We start from the raw sequence: 27,811 nt of genomic DNA, 5'->3' as shown, positions 1-27,811 counted from the left end.
ACAAGCATTTAACCTCTTCTGATCCTATCCCACATGTTTCTACTGATTTGATGCCATTCCTTACCTCCTCCTGCAAGACGTAGGAAGTCAAGGAATCTCACAGTCTCCCTGATGACCACAGTAATGTGAAGTGTATTCATCCACAGCTCCTGGCAAACTGAATCAGGGAACTGGAGCTGGAGTTGAAGGTACTTGAGATTATCCTTGATGATGAGAGCACTGTACATGAGACTTTTATTGAGGAGGTCATACCTGAATCCCACACTTTAGGTAGATGGTTGACCACCAGTAGAATTAAGGAGAGTAGGCAGACAATGGAGGGTTTTCCCTATGGCCATTTCTATCACTAACAACTACACCTCTTTGGATATTATTAGGGTGGGATGATCTCTCTGACATTGTGACAAACCCTGAGGTAAAGGGTATAGACAGATAGTGTAATAGTGATAGAGACTCAATAGTAAGGGGGATAGACACGTGTTTTTGTAGTAGCCAAAGAGACACCAGATTGGTATATTGTCTCCTAGGTGCCAGGATCAAAAGTATCTCTGAGTGGCTGCAAAATACTCTCAAGGAAAAGGTTGAACGGCCATTAGTCATTGTACATGTTTGTACAGATGCGAAAGGGACGAGGTCCACCAGGATGAGTATAGGTAATTAGGTGAGGAACAGGAGCTTGGGACAGTGATCTTCAATATTACTCTCGATGCCATGTGCTGGTGAGTCACCAATAGAACAATAGGCCAGATGAATGTGTGGCTGAGGAGCTGGTATAGGAGGCAGGGATTCACGTTCCTGGATCACTGGGATCTCTTCGGGTGCTATTTGAGAGTTTTTAAACTAGATCGGCAAAGAGGGAGCACTCTGAACAGGAGCAAGCCATGGGATAAAGAAGTTGGCAGCAAGAGCAAGTTTAGTCATCAGGATAGCCATGGGCATAATAAAGGTGGGGTGGGGGAGGGCAAGGGCAAGGGAACTCAGCTAAACTGCACATGGCTTAACAGGTAAGGTGGACAAACTCAGTGTGTGCATTGACTGGAATGGTATATCCATCACAGAAACAAAGTTGACAGAAGGGCAAAACTGGCCCAGTATTCCAGGATACAGGTGCTACAGGCATGACAGAGCTACAGGTAAGAGAGGTGTACAGACTGTTGCCTTAATTGATTAGTGAGAACATAACAGAGCTAAATCATCCAGTGGATAAAACTTAGAAACAACAAGGGGATACAGTAAGCCTGTATTATATATCCCCACAATAATCAGCAGGAACTTGAGAAGATAGGTAGAGAAATTGCTTGTCAGAATGATAGGTTTGCATTAGTAGGAGATTTTAATTTCCCTTGTGTTGGCCGGGCCACAAAGAATATTAAGAGTCGAAATGGGCTGGATCTTGTGAACTCTGTCCGGGAAAATTTCCTGAATCAGTATATAGAGGGCCCTACCCAGGTGGGTGCAACCCCTGACTTCCTCTTGTGGGAAAAAGGCAGAGCAAGTAATTGAGGGGGCAGTCAAGGAGCACTAAAGAGAGTGTAATTAAGGGGAAAAGAGAAACTTGGGAGAGAATAAAGGCCCTCAAAGACCAAAGTGGACATTTTTTTTGCACTACTTTTTAACTTAACTATTTAATAGATGTATATCTACTTACAGTAATTCAGCTTTTTTCTCTTTTTATCATGTATTTCATTGTACTGCTGCCATAAAGTTAATAAATTTCACGACATATGCAGATGATCCTGATCTTTGTGTGGAGCTGCAGGAGGTGGGTGAGGTCCTTAATGAATATTTCTGAGTTTCCACTGTGGAGAAAGACATTGGAACTTGAGATAGTTATTGAGAATGTCTTGGAAATAGTCTGCATTACAGCAGTGATGCTGCTGGAGGCCTGACTATGTTGACTCATGTAAAGCGCCTGATTAAGAATACACTTGAACCCTGCTTGAGATATATGCATCATTGTTAGTGATGGGTGAAATGGTGGAAAACTGGAGAATACTTAATGTTATGCCTTTAGTTAAGAAGGGCTGCAAAGAAAAATCTAGTAACCATAGATCAGTAAGCCTAACATCTGTGGTAAGTAAGTTACCAGAGGAGATTCTAGGGAATAAAATAGATTCTGTACACAGTGGGATTGACAGATTGATTAGGGGTGGTATGTAGGTGATCACAACTCATGAATTTGTTTAAGTATATTGAAGAAGTAACTAAGAAGGTCAATGAGGGCAGGGGTTGTACCTGTAGTCTAAATGGACTTCATTAAGACCTTTGATTCTTTTCTGCATGGTAGGTTGCTATGAGATCTAGGGAAATGATTGCATGAGATCTAGGGAAAGCTAACTTATTCGCATTGGCTTGGTGACTGGAGTCCCATGACTAGTGGTGCTCCACTGGGTTGGTGTAAGGCTCACTGCTATTTGTCATCAATGACTTATTGAGAATTTACAAGGCATGGTTAGTAGCTTGGTAGATAATGCTAAAATAGATTATGTATGTCATGGAGTATGAAGTTGGTTATCAGAAATTACAGAAGGATCTTGATCAGCTAGGGTCATTGGGATGAAGAAAGGAAATGAAAATGCGGAGTGGGGGTTGGCTTTCACAGTGAAGAATTGGACCAAGGGGAGTGTCAAAAACACAAGGACTGAGGAGTCAAATGTATGCTTGCGCGAACGTGGCATCATAGGTGGTCAGAGCACTGAAGAATGCTTTGGCATGCGGGCTTTCATCAGTAAAGGCATTGAATATTTTTAGAGGGATATTGACCAGCTGCAGGCAAATGGGACTCTTGTTCAGCATGGGCCAAAGGGCCTATTTTTGTGCTCTTGGATAATATGGAGTTAGGATTGCTTGATTCTGGGTAGTATTTTACTCTGCCTGTCTAACCTATGATCAGATGATCTTTTATGCTAAGGTGGTACTGTATCAGTTTGTCTATACTTATTTCAACATTAAGAAATCTGCTTAGATTCGTGTTTGCTGCCAGGAAGGTAAGTTAATGTATTGGATTGCCTGGTCTTTATAAAAAAAAACATTAGAATGAAGACTATAAAGGGCATATTTCTATACCCTGACTGATTACTGCCCAGATGATGAGGGTCACAAAATCTTTATGGCTGAAAAATTTATTAATATGCATTACTCCTAATGTTAACAGTTGCTACATTTAAGAGTTATATCCTGGAACGATTGAAATAAGTTTTATGATTTGCATTTTTAGCAATATTCAGTTCAAAACTTTGGGTACCAAACAACCATGGAAGACCCTTGCTGCATTAAAATCCAACAAGACCCTGGAATTGGTGCAGGCTCTGTTTGTACACCAGTGAACTCCCAAAAAAAGCATTGAATCTTCAGATGATGTTGATCATTCAGCTGCTTCTGATGAAAAGGTCAAGATGTGTGAAACTTCAGTTCAGAATGTTACCTGTTAAATTGAAACTATCATAAGCTTATAGTTCGTAGCATGCAATTAATTCCACTTAGTAGCTTCTGCACGTGGCATTGGAGTAGTGGATGGTGGGATGAAGAGTTGGGTGGCACCATGTATATCAATTATCAATCACCATTAACATTTTAAGGATACACAGGCATGCATTTAATATACAAATTTATTTTACATCACTAATAAAGGTCAAAATCAAATTCCTTTATGTCTGATGAAGAGTCTTAGCCTGAAATATCAACCATTTGTTCATTTCCATAGATGCTGCCTGACCTGCTGAGTTCCTCCAGCATTTTGCATGTGTTTCTTTAGATTTCCAGCATCTGCAGAATCTCTTGTTTATTCCTTATGCATGCTTGATGCCCATTCTTTAACCATAAAAGACCTATTCATAATTTACAGGGATACATGTCAGCCCCAAATAATCTCTATCAAATTTCTCCTCATTCTCCTGTGCTCCAGGGAATGAAGTCCTAAGCTATTCAACTTTTCCATCTACAAGGGGTGATTGATAAGTTCGTGGCCTAAGGTAGAAGGAGTCAATTTTAGAAAACCTAGCACATTTATTTTTCAACACAGTCCCCTCCTACATGAACACACTTAGTCCAGAGGTCATGGAGCATACAGATCCCTTCTTTGTAGAAGTGGTCCACAGCAGGGGTGATTGATAAGTTTATGGCCTAAGGTAGAAGGAGATGAGTTATTAACTTTAAACTTTCTGCATTATTTCTCAAAGTGTTGAACTGCTCATGCATGTGACGAGAGCTCCAGATGGTCCACAGCAGGGGTAATTGATACATTCGTGGCCTAAGGTAGAAGGAGATGAATTATACAGTTCTCGTTACATGCATGTGCAGTTCAACTCTTTGAAAATGCAGAAAGTTTTAAGTTAATAACCCATCTCCTTCTACCTTAGGCCATGAACTTATCAGTCACCCTGCTGTGGACCGCTTCTGGAGATCCAAAACATCAACTTCTACAAAGAAGGGATCCATATGCTCCACGACTGCTGGACTAAGTGTGTAAATGTAGGAGGGGACTATGTTGAAAAATAAATGTGCTAGGTTTTCTAAAATTGACTCCTTCTACCTTAGGCCACAAACTTATCAATCACCCCTCATAACTTGGGTCCTCAAGTCACAGCCAAATCATTGTAAATTTTCTGTGCATTATTTCACTCTTATTGATATCTTTCCTGTAGTTAGGTGACCAGAACTGCACAAAATACTCCAACTTTAACCTCACCAACATCTTATACAATTTCAATATTACATCCCAACTCCTGTACTCAATATTTTTTATTTATGAGGACAATATGCCAAAGGAAAATGTATTATCAAAGTAGATATGTTACCTTATACTACCCTAAGATCCATTGTCTTGCAGACACTCAAGGAAATACAAAGAAACACTACTGTCTTGCCTCACTTCTACAGACTCGGTGTCCATCTCCAAAGTAAATCAAGATGTAAAAAAACAATTGAAGATCTCCCCCATCTCTTTTGGCTCCATGCCTTGATAACTGCTCTGATCATCAAGTGGACCAATTTTGTCCCTTGCTCTTAATATATCTGTAGAATCCCATGGGATTCTTCTTCACAACCTCATGCCTTCTTTTAGCCTTCCTGATTTCCCTCTTAAAAGTTCTCTTGTATTTTATACTCAAGAGCCTCATTTACTCCTTGCTGCATATACCTGCTGTGCACTTCCTTCTTCTTCTTAGCTAGGGTCTTAATATACCATGAAGACCAGTATTTCCTAAACCTGTCAGCATTGCCTATTATTCTTACAGGAACAGATAAACTCTGTTCTCTCAATATTTCAATATATCACCTTTAAAGGCCTCCCACGTACCGAGCATCCCTTTGCCAGGTAACATCCTATCCCAATCCGGCTGCCAGATCCTTTCTGATGCCATCTAAATGGACCCTTTTCCAATTTATTATCTCAATCCAAGGATCAGACCAATCCTTCTCTTTAATTATCCTGAAATTAATAGAACTATAACCACTAGATCCAAACTGTTCCCCTACACAAACTTTTGTCATCTGTCCTGACTCATTCCCTAAGAGGAGGTCCAGTATCACACTCTCAATTTGAGGCCTCTGTATATTGAGTAAGGAAACTTTGCTGAACATATTTGACAAACTCTATCCCATCTACCCCTTTGGGAGTTCCATTGAATATGTGGAATATAGTCAATACTACCACAGCCTTATTTTTCTTGCAACTGTCTGTTATGTCTACAAATTTTCCCTGCAGGATTTCCCGACAGCTCCGCTCACTTTTCAAATATGGCATGAACTCTACAGTGAGTATACACGCGATCTCAAGCTCTGCTGATTGTTCTGCTCACTTTTCAAATCTGGTACAAAACTTCAACAACCATAATAAAGAGTTATGTTATATTATCCTGTGACACCTTTCTACTTATTTTTTTCTGGCTTGGAACACCAAAAATTACTAATTTTTCATTGTTTAAATTATTTAGAGCTCTTTACAACTGGAGTCACTCAGGTGAGGCAGAAGTATCGGATTAGTCCATCAGACCATAAGACATGCTGTAGGAGCAGAATTAAGCCATTTGGCCCATCGACCCTGCTCCATTCAATCATGGCTGATCCTTTATTTTCCTTCCTCAGTCCCACTCTTCGACCTTCTCCCTGTAACCTTTGATGCTGTGTCCAATCAAGAACTATCAAGCTCTGCCTTAAATACACCCAATGACCTGGCCTCCACAGCTGCATGTGGCAACTGATTCCACAAATTCACCACCCTTTGGCTGAAGAAATTTCTCCGCATCTCTGTTTTAAATGGATGCCACTCTCCCTTGAAGCTATACCCTCTTGTCCTAGACTCCCCCACCATGGGAAATATCCTTTCCACATCTACTCTGTCCAGGCTTTCAACCTTCGAAATGTTTCAATGAGATACCCCCATCCTTCTAAATTCCAGCAAGTACCAACCCAGAGCTATCAAACATTCCTTGTATGATAACCCTTTAATTCCCAGAATAATCCTTGTGAACCTCCTCTGAACCCACTCCAACGCCAGCACATATTTTCGTAGAGGAGGAACCCAAGACCTCACCAGTTCCTTATAAAGTGTCAGCATCACATCCCTGCTCTTGTATTCTAGACCTCTTGCCTTTTGCTTGTGCCTTCCTCACCACTGACTCTACCTACAAGTTAACCTTTAGGGTGTTCTGTACAAGGACTCCCAAGTCCCTTTGTATCTCAGGTTTTTGGATTTTCTCTCCATTTAGAAAATAGTCTGCACATTGATTTCTACTACCAAAGTGCATGACCATGCATTTTCCAACATTGTATTTCACTTGCCATTCTCTTGTCCATTCTCCTAATCTGTTTAAGACCTTCTACGCTACACCCTATCTGCTTCCTCAATACTACTTGCCCCTCCACCAATCTTTGTATCATCTACAAACCTGGCAACAAAGCCATAGAAACATAGAAAATAGGTGCAGGAGTAGGCCATTCGGCCCTTCGAGCCTGCCCCACCATTTATTATGATCATGGCTGATCATCCAACTCAGAACCCCGCCCCAGCCTTCGCTCCATACCCCCTGACCCCCGTAGCCACAAGGGCCATATCTAACTCCCTCAATCTATTCCATCATTTAAATTATTGATATACAGCATAAAAAGAAGTGGTCCCAACACCGACCCCTATGGAACACCACTAGTCACTGACAGCCAACCAGAAAAGGACCTTTTATTCCCATTCACTGCCTCCTACCAAACAGCCATTGTTCAAACCATGTTACACACATCAAAGTTGCTAGTGAACACAGCAGGCCAGGCAGCATCTCTAGAAAGAGGTACGGTCGACGTTTCGGGCCGAGACCCTTCGTCAGGACTAACTGAAGGAAGAGCTAGTAAGAGATTTGAAAGTGGGAGGTGGGGGAGATCCAAAATGATAGAAGACAGGAGGGGGAAGGATGGAGCCAAGAGCTGGACAGGTAATTGGCAAAAAGGATATGAGAGGATCATGGGACAGGAGGCCCAGGGAGAAGGAAAAGGGGGAGGGGGGAAAACCCCAGAGGATGGGCAAGGGGTATAGTCAGAGGGAGAAAAAGGAAAGAGAGAGAGAAAGAATGTGTGTATATAAATAAATAACGGATGGGGTACGAGGGGGAGGTGGGGCATTAGCGAAAGTTAGAAAAGTCAATGTTCATGCCATCAGGTTGGAGGCTACCCAGACGGAATATAAGACTGTAAAGATGAAGCCACACTCAGGTTGGAGGAACAACACCTTATATTCTGTCTGTCTTCTATCATTTTGGATCTCCCCCACCTCCCACTTTCAAATCTCTTACTAGCTCTTCCTTCAGTTAGTCCTGACGAGGGGTCTCGGCCTGAAACGTCGACCGTACCTCTTTCTAGAGATGCTGCCTGGCCTGCTGCATTCATCAGCAACTTTGATGTGTATTGCTTGAATTTCCAGCATCTGCAGAATTCCTCGTGTTTATGCTCTAACCATGTTAGTAATTTATGTTTAATACCATGGGCTCCTAACATAGTTCATCAGTAACAATGTAGATGTTTTGTAGTTGTTCCATGGAAACTCAACAGCTTAGTTAAACTTGTAGCTTAGCTTAATTTAATTCAAACTGAAGAATTAAAACTCAGGTTGCATATTTATAATTGTATTTTAATATGATATATTTGTTAAAAATTTCATTTGGATTTTTATATTTCAGGAGGAAGTAATTTTTGTAAAATGTATTATTAATTTTGACAAAAGAATATATTTTGTGTTTATTAATTGTGAAAGCTGTTGTATCTTGGTTGAGAGCGAAGGTCATAGTGGATGTACAGGTGAATATTCACACAAAAAATGCTTCTTCATTTACTTTACCTCAATATTGGACTGAAATTCTTTTGAAAACATGTCCAGAAAGATTGTGTGCGAAAGACTTCAAGATATGAGTTTGCAGTCTTCCTTTACAAATATTAAACTAATAAAAAAGAGAATGCTGGGACACTCAGCAGGTCAGGCAGCTTCTGTGGAAAGATATAGAAATACGTCCCTGCTCCTCTTTGTACAATTTAAACTGAGACCGTATTCTGGATCCAAGATTCCTTTTGATTCTTAGCGTAATAGGACAACAAAATTCATGTGGTCCTATTAGAACACTGCACAATTTTATCAGAACTTTTGGTTGATGGCAGTTTTGGCCTAATTCTTCTTTGACTGGCTGTACACAACGTATTTAAGTTTGATGTCATTTAAAGCTTGGCCCTTTCAACACACTGTACTGCACTTTTGAGTGATAAGCTGTCCTGTGGGGACCATGGCTTATTCTGTTGAAAGTCACTTCCATCATGATTGATTAGTTTAAAAACTGCAGCAGCTTTTCCCATTGGTTAGCTACATGGTGTCCAGTGTTAAATATCATCGGTATCAAATAGCACATGGAAGAGGCTTGCTGTCTCTTCCTTTGTTTAAGGCAAGCAGTGCACATGACCATTGGGAAGGTATGCTCTGCGCAAGCTTTTAAATAAGTATGTTTGTTCAGTATTCAACTTTGTAGTTTCTGGAACTTGGAGAACATGAATTTTTGGTTGAATTTTTGCTGTTTGTAAATAAATGATTAATATACATTCACAGTCTGTATTTTCTGTCTCACTTGCCAGACCCATGAACCTGATTCCACATTACATTTTGACACTGCGAGCATGATATGATGTTTTGAGCAGAAATTCATTTCTTTAAAAGGTTATTTGAAAGAGTGATTTCCCCCCCCCCCCCCATATGAGAGATGCAGAGTCCCAGTTTGAACAGATAATAGTGAGGGCTCTTGGAAGTCTGGCTAACCTACAGATGGGTAATAGAATGCCAGTAGGTTGGTCAGTCCAGTTAGACTGGCCGGAGTTGAAATGGGACATCACGTTGTTTCCATATTTAAACCGTTGGGTTTTCTCATGGGAAAGGAAAACTGGTGGGATGGTTGCGGCTGTTTGTAGCATCAGTACAAAATGATAAAATAAAGAACCTTAGTCCTACTGTTATTCTGAGAGAGTCACTATTGATGGTTCAGACGAGGGCTACTAAATTGGAGGATAAGAATATGGAGAGTGCTTGTCAGATAATGAAGCTACATCACTTAGGCTCTGTGTGGCAGCCGGACCCTGTTAAGGTTGGAGCCATAATAAGGGATGGAGATCTCTGCATAGCTGAGGGAGAGAGGGAAGTATGGACCCCTGAGTTTAATCCTCAAATTGATCACCATCTCCCTTGTGTATCTGAAATGGCATGGGCCAGGCCAGTGATCACACATTCCAACACACACTGTTGGAGGCGTCAGCCCGTGGCTTTTTCCTCTCGGAAGGGTGAAGGGGAGGAGGCTCAGGAATGTATGGGTAATGATACAAGGATGTAACTAGTAGAGTGGTTAGGGGAGAACCAGTGGATGTGGTATATTTGGATTTTCAAAAGGCTTTTGACAAGGTCCCACACAGGAGATTAGTGTGCAAACTTAAAGCACACGGTATTGGGGGTAAGGTATTGGTGTGGGTGGAGAATTGGTTAGCAGACAGGAAGCAAAGAGTGGGAATAAACGGGACCTTTTCAGAATGGCAGGCAGTGACTAGTGGGGTACCGCAAGGCTCAGTGCTGGGACCCCAGTTGTTTATAATATATATTAATGACTTGGATGAGGGAATTGAATGCAGCATCTCCAAGTTTGCGGATGACACGAAGCTGGGTGGCAGTGTTAGCTGTGAGGAGGATGCAGGGTGACTTGGATAGGTTGGGTGAGTGGGCAAATTCATGGCAGATGCAATTTAATGTGGATAAATGTGAGGTTATCCACTTTGGTGGCAAAAATAGGAAAACAGATTATTATCTGAATGGTGGCCCATTAGGAAAAGGGGAGGTGCAACGAGACCTGGGTGTCATTATACACCAGTCATTGAAAGTGGGCATGCAGGTACAGCAGGCGGCGAAAAAGGCGAATGGTATGCTGGCATTTATAGCGAGAGGATTCGAGTACAGGAGCAGGGAGGTACTACTGCAGTTGTACAAGGCCTTGGTGAGACCACACCTGGAGTATTGTGTGCAGTTTTGGTCCCCTAATCTGAGGAAAGACATCCTTGCCATAGAGGGAGTACAAAGAAGGTTCACCAGATTGATTCCTGGGATGGCAGGACTTTCATATGAAGAAAGACTGGATGAACTGGGCTTGTACTCGTTGGAATTTAGAAGATTGAGGGGGGATCTGATTGAAACGTATAAAATCCTAAAGGGATTGGACAGGCTAGATGCAGGAAGATTGTTCCCGATGTTGGAGAAGTCCAGAACGAGGGGTCACAGTTTGAGGATAGAGGGGAAGCCTTTTAGGACCGAGATTAGGAAAAACTTCTTCACACAGAGAGTGGTGAATCTGTGGAATTCTCTGCCACAGGAAATAGTTGAGGGCAGTTCATTGGCTATATTTAAGAGGGAGTTAGATATGGCCCTTGTGGCTACGGGGGTCAGGGGGTATGGAGGGAAGGCTGGGGTGGGGTTCTGAGTTGGATGATCAGCCATGATCATAATAAATGGTGGTGCAGGCTCAAAGGGCCGAATGGCCTACTCCACCTATTTTCTATGTTTCTATAACAAAGGTCAGGCTAAGGAGTTCTCCACTGAGGAAATAATGACTTTAGGTGATAGCCTGGGGAGTCTCTGTCCATGTGGTTTTTGAGAATATGGGATGAGGGTGTTACCAGACTGTGCCTATCTAATAGATGGGTGTCTTAGGGAGCCTATCATCCCAACATGCAATCAATAATGCCCTGCGAACACTGCTTGCTTCCCTTGAATATAATACATGATAAGAAATAGAAACAGGAGTAGGCCGTCGGGCCCATCGAGCCTGCCCCGCCATTCTATAAGATCATGGCTGATCTGTCTGTAAACTCAGCACCATCTACCTGCCTTTTCCCCATAACCCTTAATTCCCCTACTATGTAAAAATCTAAATAATTGTATCTTAAATATATTTAGTGAAGAAGCCTCAACTACTTCCCTGGGCAGAGAATTCCACAGATTCACCACTCTCTGGGAAAAACAGTTTCTCCTCATCTCCGTCCTAAATTTTCTCCCCTGAATCTTGAGGCAATGTCCCCTTGTTCTCGTCTCACCTACCAATGGACACAACTTTCCTATTTATATCTTATCTATCCCTTTCAAAATTTTGTATCTTTCTATCGGATCCCCTCTCATTTTTCTGAGTTCCAGAGAGTATAGTCCCAGGTGACTCAATAGGTTAACCCCTTCATCTCTGGAATCAAACTGGTTAACCTCCTCTGCACTGCCTCCGAAGCCAGTATATCCTTCCTCAAGTATGGAGACCAGGACTGCACACAGTACTCCAGGTGCGGCCTCACCAGTAACCTGTATAGTTGCAGCATGACCTCTCTGCTCTTGAATTCAATGCCTCTAGCAATGAAGGCCAACATTTTGTTTGCCGCCTTAATAACCTGTTGTACCTGCAAGCCAACTTTTTGTGATTCATGCACAAGCACTCCCAAGTCCCTCTGCACAACATCATGATGCAATCTTTCACCATTTAAATAATAACCTGCTCTTCTATTATTCTTTCCAAAGTGGATGATCTCACATTTACCAAAGTTGTATTCCATCTGCCAGACCCTGGCCCATTCACTTAACCTATCTATATCTCTCTGCAGATCTCCACATCCTCTGTACAATTTGCTTTTCCACTCAGTTTAGTGTGATCAGCAAATTTTGCTACACTACACTCAGTCCCCTCTTCCAAATCATCAATGTAAATGGTAAACAGCTGTGGGCCCAGCACCGACCCCTGCGGCACCCCACTCACCACTGACTGCCAACCAGAGAAACACACATTTATACCAACTCTCTGCATTCTATTGGTTAACCAATCCACTATCCATGCCAATACACTTCCTCCAACTCTATGCATCCGTATCTTATTTGCAAGTCTCTTATACGGCACCTTATTGAACGTCTTCTAGAAATCCAAGTATATGACATCCACCTGTTCCCCTCTATCCACTGCACTCATTATGTCCTCAAAGAACTCCAGTAAGTTTGTCAACAGGACCTGCCCTTTCTGAATCCATGCTGCATCTGTCCAATGGAACCACTCCTTTCTAAATGTTTCATTATTTCTTCCTTAATGAAAGCTTCAAGCATTTTCCCGACTACAGATGTTAAGCTAACTGGCCTTTAGTTGTCCGTCTTTTGCCTACATCCTCTTTTTAAAAGTGCCGTGACATTTGCTGTCTTCCAATCCACCAGGACCTGCCCAGAGTCTAGAGAATTTTGGTAAGTGATTACCAACATGTCTACTATAACCTCTGCCAATTCCCTCAGCACCCTGGGATGCATCCCATCAGGACCAGGAGACTTATCTACCTTTAAGCCCTCAAGTTTGCTCATCACTATTGCTTTAATGACAGTGATTTTAATGAGATCCTCACCTCCCATTTCGTCCATAACATAATTCTTTGGCATATTAGATGTGTCCTCCACCGTGAAGACCAACACAAAATACTTGTTCGATGCCTGAGCCATTTCCTTATCACCCAATATCAATTTCCCCTTATTGTCTTCCAAGGGACCTACGTTGACTTTAGTCACCCTCTTCCGCTTTATATATTTATAAAAACTTTTGCTATCTGTTTTTATATTTTGTGCTAATTTACTTTCATACTCCATCTTCCCTTTCCTTATTTCTTGCTTAGTTGTTCTTTGTTGCTTTTTAAAGTTTTCCCAATCCTCTAGTCTCCCACTACTCTTTGCAACTTTGTACACATGAGCTTTTAATTTGATACTATCTTTTATTTCCTTAGTTATCCAAGGCTGGATCTCCCCACACTTACTGTCCTTACTTTTGACTGGAATATACTTTTGTTGAGCACTGTGAAAAATACTTTCAAAGAGATTTTTCACAGTGCTCAACAAAAGTATATTCCAGTCAAAAGTAAGGACAGTAAGTGTGGGGAGATCCAGCCTTGGATAACTAAGGAAATAAAAGATAGTATCAAATTAAAAGCTCATGTGTACAAAGTTGCAAAGAGTAGTGGGAGACTAGAGGATTGGGAAAACTTTAAAAAGCAACAAAGAACAACTAAACAAGAAATAAGGAAAGGGAAGATGGAGTATGAAAGTAAATTAGCACAAAATATAAAAACAGATAGCAAAAGTTTTTATAAATATATAAAGTGGAAGAGGGTGGCTAAAGTCAACATAGGTCCCTTGGAAGACAATAAGGGGAAATTGATATTGGGTGATAAGGAAATGGCTCAGGCATTGAACAAGTATTTTGTGTTGGTCTTCACAGTGGAGGACACATCTAATATGCCAAAGAATTATGTTATGGCTGAAATGGGAGGTGAGGACCTCATTAAATCACTGTCATTAAAGCAATAGTGGTGAGCAAACTTGAGGGCTTAAAGGTAGATAAGTCTGGTCCTGATGGGATGCATCCCAGGGTTCCTTTATTGTCCTACCAAATAGCCTGCGCGCCCAATCCACATCAGCCAACTCCTCCCTCATCCTGTTGTAGTCTCCCTTGTTCAAGCATAATACACTAGTTTTAGTTCGAACTATTTCATCCTCCATCTGTATGCGAAATTCAATCATATTATGATCACTCTTTCCAAGAGGATCCCTGACTACAAGATTGTTAACCTTACTTGTCTCATTGCACAGGACTAGATCTAAGATAGCATTTTCCCTCGCAGGTTCACTAACACGCTGCTCAAGAAAGCCATCACGGATGCATTCTATGAAGTCCTCCTCAAGACTTCCTTGACCAACCTGATTCACCCAATCTATGTGGAAGTTTAAATCCCCCATGACAACTGCTGTTCTGTTCTTACAAGCCTCAGTTATTTCTTGGTTAATCACCTCTGCCACGGCAATATTTTTATTAGGTGGCCTATAGACAACTCCCACCAGTGACTTTTTTTCCCTTTATTATTCTTAATTTCTACCCAGATGGACTCAACATTCTGCTCCATAGATCTTATATCGTCTCTCACAATCGCCCTGATCTCACCCTTAATTAAGAGCGCCACCCACCTCCTTTGCCTGCCTATATTTCCGTATTACCTGATACCCTTAGATATTTAATTCCCAGTCATCTTCACCTTGCAACTAGGTTTCTGTAATGGCCACTAAATCACATGCCTTGGTACTGATATGTGTCACAAGTTCACTAACCTTGTTTCTAATACTACAGGCATTTAGATAAGTGCCTTTCTACTCATTGTCCTTTTAGAATCTAGTGACCTATGGGATTTTTGCTTTTTACTTTTATGCACTCTACTCTTACTCTTTTCTTTACTAACTTTAGCTTTGGGCTCTGCATCACTTCCCTCTTCTTTTTGTGTAGTTTCCCATCCCCCTGCCATATTAGTTTAAAACCTCCCCAAAAGCACTAGCAAACAATCACTATGGGATCGAGTAATGTGAGCCATTAAATCTAAATATCATTCTCCTACTGAGTGGAATTTAAAACCCCAAACAGAGTGGAGCATAGTAGAGGGGGAGCACTAGAGTTCGACACCAGTGGGCCCTGATCACAGAATTATGAGGCAATAGTGGTACTCTGCCAGAGAACGTTGAATTAATTTCTGGAATGATAGGACATGTGGTTATGGCCAGTTTCCCAAATTATAGGGGTATTTCTGTCTTTAATCCCACCTGCTGTTGGTCAACCTACATGTGCTGTGCTTCAATTATTACAAGGTTTAGTGTATGTGAAAGCGGGTATGTGTAGGCAGTTGTGGAAGTTAGATAAGCAGATGGGGAGTGGGATGTTATCTGGCATGTTGCTCGAAGCTGGGGTCCCAGAGATGTAGGTAGATGGGGTTCCTACCCCTACTCTCTGTGCAATGTGAAGGAAACATTGCTCACAGTATGTGAGCTGTACAACCAGAGGGGAGAGGACTCTGGATTTGATGTACGACAACGTTACGGATGCCTACAGCTCCTCTCCCCTCCCCCCACTGGGAAGGTCAGATCACAACCTGGTGCATCTAAAACCCTGCTATGTGCCTCTGGTGAAGAGTAAACCTGCAACCTCGAGGACAGTGAGAAAATGGTCGGAGGAGGCTTATGATGCGCTCCAGGGTTGATTTGAGGTAACAGACTGGCAGGCACTCTGTGAGCCACATGGAGAGGATATTGATGGGCTCACAGAGTGCATCACTGATTACGTCAACTTCTGTGTGGACTGCAATGTTCCGACAAGAACTGTCCTTTGTTATTCAAATAACAAGCCATGGGTAACAAAGGACATTAAGGACATCCTGAACGCTAAAAAGAGGGCATTTAGAGATGGGAGTAGGGAGGAGTGGAGGCTAAAGACAGGTACAGGAGGAAGCTTGAGTGGAAACTCCAGCAGAGCAACATGTGAGAGATCTGGAGGGGGATGAGGACCATCACTCAGTTCCGGCAAACTAGCAACAGAGGAGCAGAAGGCAGTGTGGACAGGACCAACGAACTTACCCTGTTCTTTAACAGATTTGACATTGTGGCCCCTGCCCATCCCCCACATGAGTCATCTGTTGTCGGCCCCCAACCAACACATATTCCACTCTCCCCTCCTACCCCTCCTCACAGTCCCCCACCCTGCTCTCATGACTATACCCCTTCCTCACACGAAACCACCACGGTGGGCTTCACAGCTAAACAGGTGAGAAGAGAGCTGAAACGTCTCAACCCAAGCAAGGCTGCAGGGCCGGATGGTTTCAGTACCAGGGTGCTCAAAGCCTGTGCCCCTCAGCTATGTGGAGTACTTTGCCATGTATTCAACCCGAGCCTGATGCTCCGGAGGGTTCCTGTGCTGTGGAAGACGTCCTGCCTCGTCCCTGTGCTGAAGACGCCGCACCCCAGTGGCCTCAATGACTACAGACCGGTGGCATTGACCTTCCACATCATGAAGACCCTGGAGAGACCTGTTCTGGAGCTGCTCCGGCCTATGGTCAGGCCACACTTAGATCCCCTCCAGTTCGCCTACCAGCCCCGACTAGGAGTTGAGGATGCCATCGTCTACCTGCTGAACCGGGTCTACGCCCACCTGGACAAGCCAGTGAGCACTGTGAGGGTCATGTTTTTTGACTTTTCCAGTGCGTTCAACACCATCTGCCCTGCTCTGCTGGGGGAGAAGCTGACAGGGATGCAGGTGGATGCTTTCCTGGTCATGGATTCTTGATTACCTGACTGGCAGACCACAGTACGTGTGCTTGCAACACTGTGTGTCCGACAGAGTGATTAGCAGCACTGGGGCTCCACAGGGGACTGACTTGTCTCCCTTTCTCTTCACCATTTACACCTCGGACTTCAACTACTGCACAGAGTCTTGTCATCTTCAGAAGTTTTCTGATGACTCTGCCATAGTTGGATGCATCAGCAAAGGAGATGAGGCTGAGTACAGGGCTACGGTAGGAAACTTTGTCACATGGTATGAGCAGAATTATCTGCAGCTTAATGTGAAAAAGTCTAAGGAGCTGGTGGTAGACCTGAGGAGAGCTAAGGTACCGGTGACCCCTATTTCCATCCAGGGGGTCAGTGTGGACATGGTGGAGGATTACAAATACCGGGGGATACAAATTGACAATAAACTGGACTGGTCGAAGACCACTGTGACTGTCTACAAGAAGGATCAGAGCTGTCAGAGCAAGGACATGGCAGACCAATTGAATAATTACTTTGGTTCTGTCTTCACTAAGGAGGACATAAATAATCTTCCAGAAATAGTAGGGGACAGAGGGTCCAGTGAGATGGAGGAACTGAGCGAAATACATGTTAGTAGGGAAGTGGTGTTAGGTAAATTGAAGGGATTAAAGGCAGATAAATCCCCAGGGCCAGATGGTCTGCATCCCGGAGTGCTTAAGGAAGTAGCCCAAGAAATAGTGGATGCATTAGTGATAATTTTTCAAAACTCTTTAGATTCTGGACTAGTTCCTGAGGATTGGAGGGTGGCTAATGTAACCCCACTTTTTAAAAAAGAAGGGAGAGAGAAACCGGGGAATTATAGACCAGTTAGCCTAACGTCGGTGGTGGGGAAACTGCTAGAGTCAGTTATCAAAGATGTGATAACAGCACATTTGGAAAGCACTGAAATCATCGGACAAAGTCAGCATGGATTTGTGAAAGGAAAATCATGTCTGACGAATCTCATAGAATTTTTTGAGTATGTAACTAGTAGAGTGGATAGGGGAGAACCAGTGGATGTGGTATATTTGGATTTTCAAAAGGCTTTTGACAAGGTCCCACACAGGAGATTAGTGTGCAAACTTAAAGCACGCGGTATTGGGGGTAAGGTATTGATGTGGATAGAGAATTGGTTGGCAGACAGGAAGCAAAGAGTGGGAATAAACGGGATCTTTCCAGAATGACAGGCGGTGACTTGTGGGGTACCGCAAGGCTCAGTGCTGGGACCCCAGTTGTTTACAATATATATTAATGACTTGGATGAGGGAATTAAATGCAGCATCTCCAAGTTTGTGGATGACACGAAGCTGGGCGGCAGTGTTAGCTGTGAGGAGGATGCTAAGAGGATGCAGGGTGACTTGAATAGGTTAGGTGAGTGGGCAAATTCATGGCAGATGCAATTTAATGTGGATAAATGTGAAGTTATCCACTTTGGTGGCAAAAACAGGAAAACAGATTATTATCTGAATGGTGGCCGATTAGGAAAAGGGGAGATGCAACGAGACCTGGGTGTCATTATACACCAGTCATTGAAAGTGGGCATGCAGGTACAGCAGGCGGTGGAAAAGGCTAATGGTATGCTGGCATTTATAGCAAGAGGATTCGAGTACAGGAGCGGGGAGGTACTACTGCAGTTGTACAAGGCCTTGGTGAGACCACACCTGGAGTATTGTGTGCAGTTTTGGTCCCCTAATCTGAGGAAAGACATTTTTGCCATCGAGGGAGTACAAAGAAGGTTCACCAGATTGATTCCTGGGATGGCAGGACTTTCATATGATGAAGGACTGGATGAACTAGGCTTGTACTCATTGGAATTTAGAAGATTGAGGGGAGGATCTTATTGAAATGTATAAAATCCTAAAGGGATTGGACAGGCTAGATGCAGGAAGATTGTTCCCGATGTTGAGGAAGTCCAGAACGAGGGGTCACAGTTTGAGGATAAAGGGGAAGCCTTTTAGGACCGAGATTAGGAAAAACTTCATCACATAGAGAGTGGTGAATCTGTGGAATTCTCTGCCACAGGAAACAGTTGAGGACAGTTCATTGGCTATATTTAAGAGGGAGTTAGATATGGCCCTTGTGGCTAAAGGGATCAGGGGGTATGGAGGGAAGGCTGGTACAGGGTTCTGAGTTGGATGATCAGCCATGATCATACTGAATGGCGGTGCAGGCTCGAAGGGCCGAATGGCCTGCTCCTGCACCTATTTTCTATGTTTCTATGTCTCTATTTCCTGAGGAGACTGAGGTCCTTTAACATCTGCCAGATGATGCTGAGGATGTTCTACGAGTCTGTGGTGGCCAGTGCTATCATGTTTGCTGTTGTGTGCTGGGGTAGCAGGCTGAGGGTAGCAGACGGCAACAGAATCAACAAACTTATTCGTAAGGCCAGTGATGTTGTGGGGATGGAACTGGACTCTCTGACGGTGGTGTCTGAAAAGAGGTTGCTGTCCAAGTTGCATGTCATCTTGGACAATGTCTCCCATCCACTACATAATGTACTGGTTGGGCACAGGAGTACATTCAGCCAGAGGCTCATTCCACCGTGATGCAACACAGAGCGTCATAGGAAGTCATTCCTGCCTGTGGCCATCAAACTTTACAACTCCTCCCTTGGAGGCTCAGACACCCTGAGCCAATAGGCTGGTCCTGGACTTATTTCCTGGCATAATTTACATATTACTATTAAACTATTTACGGTTTTATTACCATTCATTATTTATGGTGCAACTGTAACGAAAACCAATTTCCCCCGCCGGGATCAATAATGTATGACTATGACTATGGCTAAACATAGAAAACCTGCAGCACAATACAGGACTTTCAGCCCACAATGCTGTGCCGTACATGTACTTACTTTAGAAATTACCTAGGGTTACCCATAGCCTTCTATTTTTCTAAGCTCCATGTATCTGTCCAGGAGTCTCTTAAAAGACCTTATTGTATCCGCCTCCACCACCGTTGCCAGCAGATCAATCCATGTACTCACCAGTCAGTGCACAAAAAAAACTTAATTCTGACATCTCCTCTGTACCTACCTCTAAGCACCTTAAAACTGTGCCCTCTCATGTTAGCCACTTCAGCCCTAGGAAAAAGCCTCTGACTATCCACACGATCAATGCCTCTCATCATCTTATACACCTCTCTCAGGTCACCTCTCATCTTCCACCTCTCCAAGGAGAAAAGGCCAAGTTCACTCAACCTACTCTCATAAGTCATGCTCCCCAATCCAGGCAACATCCTTGTAAATCTCCTCTGTACACTTTCTATAGTTTCCACATCCTTCCTGTAGTGAGGTGACCAGTACTCCAAGTGGGGTCTGACCAGGGTCCTATATAGCTGGAACATTACCTCTTGGCTCTTGAACTCAATCCCACGGTTGATGAAGGCCAGTGCACCGTATGCCTTCTTAACCACACAGTCAACCTGCGCAGCAGCTTTGAGTGTCCGAGGGACTCGGACCCCAAGATCTCTCTGATCCTCCACACTGCCGAGAATTTTACCATTAATACTATATTCTGCCATCATATTTGACCTACCAGAACGAACCACCCCACACATATCTGGGTTGAACTCCATCAGCCACTTCTCAGCCCAGTTTTGCATCCTATTGATGTCCTGCTGTAACCTCTGACATCCCTCCACACTATCCACAACACCCCCAACCTTTGTGTCATCAGCAAATTTACTAACCCATCCCTCCACTTTGTCATCCAGCTCATTTATAAAAATCACAAAGAGAAGGAGTCCCAGAACAAATCCCTGAGGCACATCACTGGTCACCGACCTCCATGCAGAATATGACCCGTCTACAACCACTCTTTGCTTTCTGTGAGCAAGCCAATTCTAGTTCCACAAAGTAATGTCCCCTTGGATCCCATGCCTCCTTACTTTCTCAATAGCCTTGAATGGGGTATCTTATTAAATGCCTTGCTGAAATCCATATACACTACATCTAGTGCCCTTCCTTCATCAATGTGTTTAGTCACATCTTCAAAAAATTCAATCAGGCTCGTAAGGCACGATCTGCTTTTGACAAAGCCATGTTGACTATTCCTAATCATATTATGCCTCTCCAAATGTTCATAAATCCTGCCTCTCAGGATCTTTTCCACCAAATTACCAACCACTGAAGTAAGACTCACTGGTCTATAATTTCCTGGGCTATCTCTACACCCTTTTTTGAATAAAGGAACGACATCCGCAACCCTCCAATCCTCCCGAACCTCTCCTGTCCTCATTGATGATGCAAAGATCATCGCCAGAGGCTCAGCAATCTCTTCCCTCTCCTCCCACAGAAGCCTGGGGTACATCCCGTCTGGTCCTGGTGACTTATCCAACTTGATGCTTTCCAAAAGCTCCAGCACATCCTCTTCCTAAATATCTACATGCTCAAGCTTTTCAGTCCGCTGTACATCATCCCTACAATCGTCAAGGTCCTTTTCCGAAGTACTGTTTGGGGAAGCAAAAAGGGAGAATGTTGACAGGGAATGGTCATTCTCCAAGTCCCCTCCTGATAAAGGCTCCTTTTTATCTTCTGCTAGATTCCTTGCATTCCAATAATAAGCAAATACTTTGAGCGGCTGGTCAAGGACTACATCTGCAGCTTGCTACCACCCACACTGGAACCCCTACAATTCGTCTGCTAACACAACCAATCAACAGATGACACAATAGCCACAGCTCTACACACTGTCCTTACACATCTGGAGGAGAAGGATGCTTATGTGAGAATGCTGTTCTTGGGGTACAGTTCAGCATTCAACTCCATAATTCCCTCCAGACTCAACAAAAAGCTCAAGAGACCTTGGCCTTGTGCAGCTGGATCCTGGACTTCCTGTCAGATTGCGGGCAGGTGGTAAGAGTGGGCTCCCTCACCTCTGCCCTCTGATCCTCAACACAGGAGTGTCCTAAGCCCCCTCCTTTACTCTTTGCATACTCATGGCTTTGTCACCACCCACAGCTCTAATCTGCTAATTAAATTTGCTGACAATACTACATTGATTAGTCTAACCTTAAATGATAATGAGGCAGCCTACAGAGAAGAAGCCATCACCCTGACACAGTGGTGTCAAGAAAACAACCTCTCCCTCAATGTTGCAGAAACAAAGGAACTGGTTGTGAACTGCAGGAGGAGTAGATACAGGCTAACCCCTATTGACGTCAATGGACCTGGGGTTGAGAGGGTAAACAGCTTTAAGTTCCTCGGATCTTAAGAGGATCTCAAGTGGTCTGTACATACCGGCTGTGTGGTGAAAAAGGCACAACAATGCCTCTTTCAACTCTAGACGATTGAAGAAGTTTGGTATTGGCCCCCAAATCCAAAGAACTTTTTACCAGAGCACAATTGAGAGCATCCTGAGTGGCTGCATCACTGCCTGGTATGGGAACTGTACCTCCCTTAACCACAGGACTCTGCAGAGAGTGGTGTCGACAGCCCAGCACATCTATAGATGTGAACCTCCCACAATTCAGGATATTTACAAAGACAGGTGCATAAAAAGGGCCCGAAGGGTTATTGGGGACCTGAGTCACCCCAACCACAAACTGTTCCAGCTGCTACCTTCGGTACCACAACATAAAAGCCAGGACCAACAGGCTCCGGGACAGCCTCTTCCACCAGGCCATAAGACTGATTAATTCATGCTGATACAATTGTATTTCTAAGTTATATTGACTGTCCTGTTGTACATACTATTTATTATAAATTACTATAAATTGTACATTACACATTTAGATGGAGACGTAACGTAAAGATTTTTACTCATGTACATGAAGGATGTAAGTAATAAAGTCAATTCAATTCAATTAATTCAGAATTCCCTACAAAGGACCTTAGGTAACATTCAGCAGCAGTCGGAATCAGACTTTATGCCTCATCTTCACAGGGAGGGGATCATCTGACCTGCATTCCTCTTCCCTGTAAATAGAGTGTGAATGATTTGAATCCGGAGAAATATGTGAAGTGTGGTCACGTGCGTCAGTTTGCGTGTGTGTGCGTGGGCGAACGTTTGCTTGAAGAGACTGTGAATGTATCGGACTCTGCCCAATTGATTTTTCCTTCTCATTTGTTCTCTGATAAGTGAACTATTTCTCTGTGAGAAATTAACTGTGTTTTTGCAATCCTATATGAAGTTTTAAAGAAGCCTGTTTTATGTTCTATTCTGTTACTCTGTTTCTTGTTTTCTTAATCTGTTATGTGTTAATTGTCTAAATATCCCATGCAATTGGTTTTAGGAATGACCCAAAATTTCATACTGGCCTTATGAAATTTCAGTTGATAGGGTACAAATTTGGGCAACTTTATTCCAGATATGAGATGCCAACATTTCAAAGGGAATTGAACATTTCGGGAGCAATTCTAGCAGTTCTATTGTTTTTGTGTTTTCTAAATATCCAGTGACTAATCAGGAGTGAGTGCAATTGTATCTCCCTGCATTACTGAATGGCAAAGGGGTGGATGCTAATTTGTGGTGGGAGATCATGTGATACATTCCTGGGACAGTGTTTGAATTTACACGCCAGACCAATGGGTCAAATTGCTGAATATGTATGAAGACTCCTTACTACATCACTGACGGGGTGCCACTGGTGCTGAACCCTTTGACAACAAAGGAAAAGACTGTTGGGGAAATTATCCGGCTTCTCATGTTTTGGCATTCAGTTTTGGGGGAGCTAGGAGGGAGCAGTCTATTCCAGCCAATCTCAATCCAAATATTGCACCAGCCTTAAGGGGCTCATAGCCCTGGTGGAGTGAGTACTTTAAGGGCTGGTATTTCCCTACGTACCATTTGTTTAATTGGAATGTCCTGACTCCTAGTGATTTCCCCATCTGACAGTGTTGGTGTAGGTGGTCTGTTGAGTACAGGTACAGGGTGCAAGGTGTATGGCAAGTGTGAGCAGGAGTGGTTTCCGGGGCAGCTGTGTCTATGCCAAATGGTGTTGTGAAGGTGGGCACTTGTTGGATGCAGAATGGCACGCACTGGATATGCAGTTCCTATGTCTACCCGTGGTTCCACAGGGTGGTACGGTTGATATGGGGTGCCATACATATGCCACTCCAGTGCCCTGGATGAGCACCTTGCCCATGCTGGTTGGTCGGTAAGAGGGTTTTTACAAAGGAAGGAAGGTTTTGAATGATAGCCTTCCTCAGCATGGTGCCAGGAACTGATTTCAATGACCTTTTGAATTTTTGCTCTTTGTATATAAATGATTCACATTCAGTGTGTTCTGTATCACTTGCCAGACCTGCAAACCTGATTCAATGTTACATATGCAATTAAATATTGTTGAGTAGTCATTCTAAGTAATTAGTGCAGTTTGTAAAATTTATCTAGCGTTCTGATGGCCCATAGTAGTGCAAAGCAAATGTTTGAAAGACAAGACACAGAATTATGCCAGGATATTATTGAATGGTTGAGTAGGCTCAAGATGCTGATTGGATCCCTACTCTATTTTAGATGTCTGCATGCAATGCAATTTGCAACTGCTGTGTTTTCAGTTGTTATTAGACTCTGCTTTCTTCTTTACAAAAATTATGGGGTATTTGTAAGGAAGCAACTTTCTGTTTCAATCTTTTCACTGCAAAAATACTACTTAAAAGACTACCTGATCATTTCACACCTGTGGTCTTCTGCAATTTACTTTTAGACGGTATCAGAGACAATGATGAATCATCTGATTGACTGCTGTATCTTCAAATTACTTAGGTGCCATACCAGTCCCCATCAAACTGTTAGGCTACATGAGGTGGAAATGACTTAAATGGCTTCTGGTTTAAGATAACGCTGGTAAATTTCAGTGGTTTCTGGCTGGTGGCCAATGAAACAAAGGAAACAACTAAATATTTTCTTAATCACTCTTTTTCTTGTAAACGATCATCACAAACAATAGCCTGTAACTTCCCTTTGGACTTGGAGGCAATTCGATGTGGCAGAACCAAGGCAAGGCAAGGTAGTGGGCCCATCACCTAGAGAGAGGAAGATCTGAGATTCGATTGAATTAAAAGCGCCGGGCTGAATTGGAAAGATCGGGTTTAAGCCAAATCAGGTCTGCATGACCCAGGTCCCAGAGCCTACTGAAGTGATAGAACATGATGTTTGAACGATGATTTAGGCACTGGGTCAGATCAAAAAGGTCAGGGTGTCGGGGTCTGAGGTGAGGGATAGGCTGGTTTAGCTGCTGCACTCTGGGCTTTACTTGGCTTTGGGCTGAACTAAGAGTTTGTGGACGGACTCTCTTGTGGACTTCAGTTCGAAACGCTATTTGCATTCATTGTTGGCAGGATTTTTTTTCTCTGCACATGGGGGTGTTTGACAGTCTTCTCTTTTCAAAGGCTTCTCTTGGGTTTCGTTGTTTTGCAGCTGCCTATTAGAACACAAATCTCTAGGTTGTATAACGTACTTTGATAATGAATGTACTTTGAACTTTTGAACTTTGACTAAAGAAGAGACATCGGAGGTATCTTTCAATTCCATTTTTCCCCTTTGGTCCAGACCCTTCTGTGACACTTCACATGCTCTCCATCGCTTCAATAATGCTCAATTCTTTGGTCTGATTCACTTTATTTTCATGATTGTCATACACTTCCATCCTCCAACAGGAAGGTCTTAAAGCTCTCTGTTTCTTTCTTGAGGACAGACCTAACTAGTGTCTGGCAGAACTGGTCCTCACACTAAAGTTTCTCTTCTTGCTCCTCCCAGTTTCTCCAAATTGAAGCTGAAACCATGGACACTCACATGGGCCCCAGCTACACCTGCCTTTTCATCGGCTATGTGAAACAGTCCATATTGCAACTTATCCCCCACTATGCTGATGACTGCATAACTACGTCTGTATGAAGTGCAGCTCCTTATGGACTATGTTAGGGAGCTGGAGTGGCAGTTGGATCACCTAAGGCTCATTTAGATATGATAGAATGAGAGCTAAGAGCTTACAAGGAAGTACACATCTCTAAGTTGCACGAGGCTGGTAGCAGAGTGACCATCAGGAGAAGGAAAGGGAATAGGTAGATAGTGCAAAGTACCCCTGTGGTCATTCACCTCAGTAATAAGTACAACACTTGCATATTGTGGGGAAACAACCTAGTTTGGGAACATTGCAGTAACCAGGTCTGTGGAACTGACCCTTGCTCTGTGACTCAGAAAGGAAAGTGAGGGAAGAGGAGTGCAGTGGTGATAGGGAATTCAATGCTTATGGGAGCAGACAGGAGATAGTTTGGACATGAAAGAGATTCCTAGACAGTATGTTGACTCTCAGAAGCCAGGGTCAGTACTGTCTGAGATCAGGTCTAAAGGGAGAGGGTGAACAGCAAAAAATCATAGTACATATTGGTACCAATGACATGAAATGGTATATGATCCTGAAGAGAGGACACCGGTAGCTAGAAAAGCAAGATTTAAGGGTAACCATCTCCGGATTGCTGCCAGTGCCACACAGCACTGAGTGTAAGAATAGGATGATTTGATAGATATTTGTTTAATGGGGGATAGGAATCAGAGTGAGGGTCAGTTGATTTACAGGTACATGCAGCATGTCGAGAGATTGTGAAGAAGCCTAGGCAGTTGGTACCGCCTGCAGAGAGACTTAGATAGTTTAGGAGAATGGGCAAAGTGGCAAATGAAATATAATGTTGTAAAGTGTATGGTCATGCATTTTGATGGAAGAAACAAATGGGCAGACTATTATTTAGATGGGGAGAGAATTCAAAATGCAGAGATGCAAAGAGACTTGGGAGTCCTTGTACAGGATACCCTAAACGTTAACCCCCAGGTTGAGTCAGTGGTGAAGAAGGCAAATGCAATGTTGGCATTCATTTCCAGAGGTATAGAATATAAGAGCAGGGATGTGATGTTGAGGCTCTATAAGGCAATCATGAGACTACTCGGAGCATTGTGTGCAGTTTTGGGCTCCTTATTTTAGAAAGCATATACTGACATTGGAGAGGGTTTAAAGAAGATTCACAAGAATGATTCCAGGAATGAAAGGATATGAGCTCTTGCGCTATATTCCCTGGAGTTCAGGAGAATGACAGGGATCTCATAGAAACATTCTGAATGTTAAAATGCCTGAACAGATTAGATATGGCAAAGTTCTTTCTCATGGTAGGGGAGTCTAGGACTTCAGGATTGATGGGCATTCATTTAGAACAGAGATTCGGAGAAATTACTTTAGTCAGAGGGTGGTAAATCTGTGGAATTTGTTGCCATGGGTGGCTGTGGAGGCCAAGTCATTGGGTGTACTTAAGGCAGAGATAGATAGGTTCTTGATTAGCCAGGGCATCAAAGGCTATGGGGAGAAGGCAGGGGAAATGGGGATAACTAGAAGAATTGGATCAATCCATGATAGAATGGCAGAGCAGACTCGATGGGCCGAATGGCCTACTTCTGCTTCTCTATCTTATGGTCAAATAGTATACAGGTAGATGGAGCAAGTAGAGAGATTGTGAGGAAGGGTAGGCAGTTGATAGCACAGAGTCAGTGGGGTGGGTTGTCGTGTCTATCTGAAAGCAAGAATTATTTGGAACAAGGATGATGAAGGTAGAGCATGGGTCAGTACACGGAACTACAACATTGTGGCCATTGTCGGAGACTCAGCTGCCAAAAGGGGAAGAATGAATGGCTGCTGATGTTCCAGCTTTTAGACGTTTCAAAATGGAGAGGCAGGATGGTAAAAGAGGTTAGTGAGTGATGAGGGAGAGTATCACAACTGCAAAAAGGGTGGACTTGTGGTGGGTCAGTGTGGGTGGTAGTCAAAAACAGGAAGGGAGCAGTCAGCTTTTTGGGAGTATTCTGCAGCCCTCCCAATAGTAACAAAGGTGATCGATATTTGAATCTGCCTTTCATTAGAACACTAAGAAGTGCTGTCTTTTCACACCATCTCGGTACCATAACACATCGGTGAGTAATAAAACCACCTTCAATGCAGCTACGCTGCGATTGGAGTTAGCTGTCTGTCTAGGTTGAGGTAACAGGGAAAAGGCTGAGTGAAGGCAGATTAGTAAAAAGACACTCTCAATAGTGATTGCACCCCTGCTGGATTGATATTGATTCTGCAAGCTCCCGCACAAAAGAAAGTTAAAATTTCAGCAATGGAGGAGTCTTGAAGCCGGGTCAGTGATTTCATTTAGGTCGCCTCGATTATCTAGACAGTCTA

The 27,811-nt window shown here is 43.2% G+C and overlaps 1 protein-coding gene across 6 annotated transcripts in view; it reads left to right on the top strand.

Annotated features, from left to right (window-relative positions):
* Positions 1-7,248, top strand: part of LOC134348983 (uncharacterized) — a 232,162-nt gene extending 224,914 nt beyond the window's left edge. For 5 of the 6 annotated variants that reach the window (XM_063052809.1, XM_063052807.1, XM_063052806.1 and 2 more), the window contains one exon: positions 3,218-3,983. In XM_063052809.1, coding sequence (XP_062908879.1) covers positions 3,218-3,346 — 129 coding nt within the window. In that variant the 3' untranslated portion in view covers positions 3,347-3,983. Of the gene's footprint in view, positions 1-3,217; positions 3,984-5,704 lie in introns of those variants that run through there. The other variant, XM_063052804.1, reaches the window with a different exon arrangement.
* The last annotated feature ends 20,563 nt before the right edge of the window (positions 7,249-27,811 follow it).

The sequence above is a fragment of the Mobula hypostoma genome, chromosome 7, assembly GCF_963921235.1.
Source record: "Mobula hypostoma chromosome 7, sMobHyp1.1, whole genome shotgun sequence".
Lineage (NCBI taxonomy): Eukaryota > Metazoa > Chordata > Chondrichthyes > Myliobatiformes > Myliobatidae > Mobula > Mobula hypostoma.
This window is presented reverse-complemented; position numbering and strand designations above follow the sequence as displayed.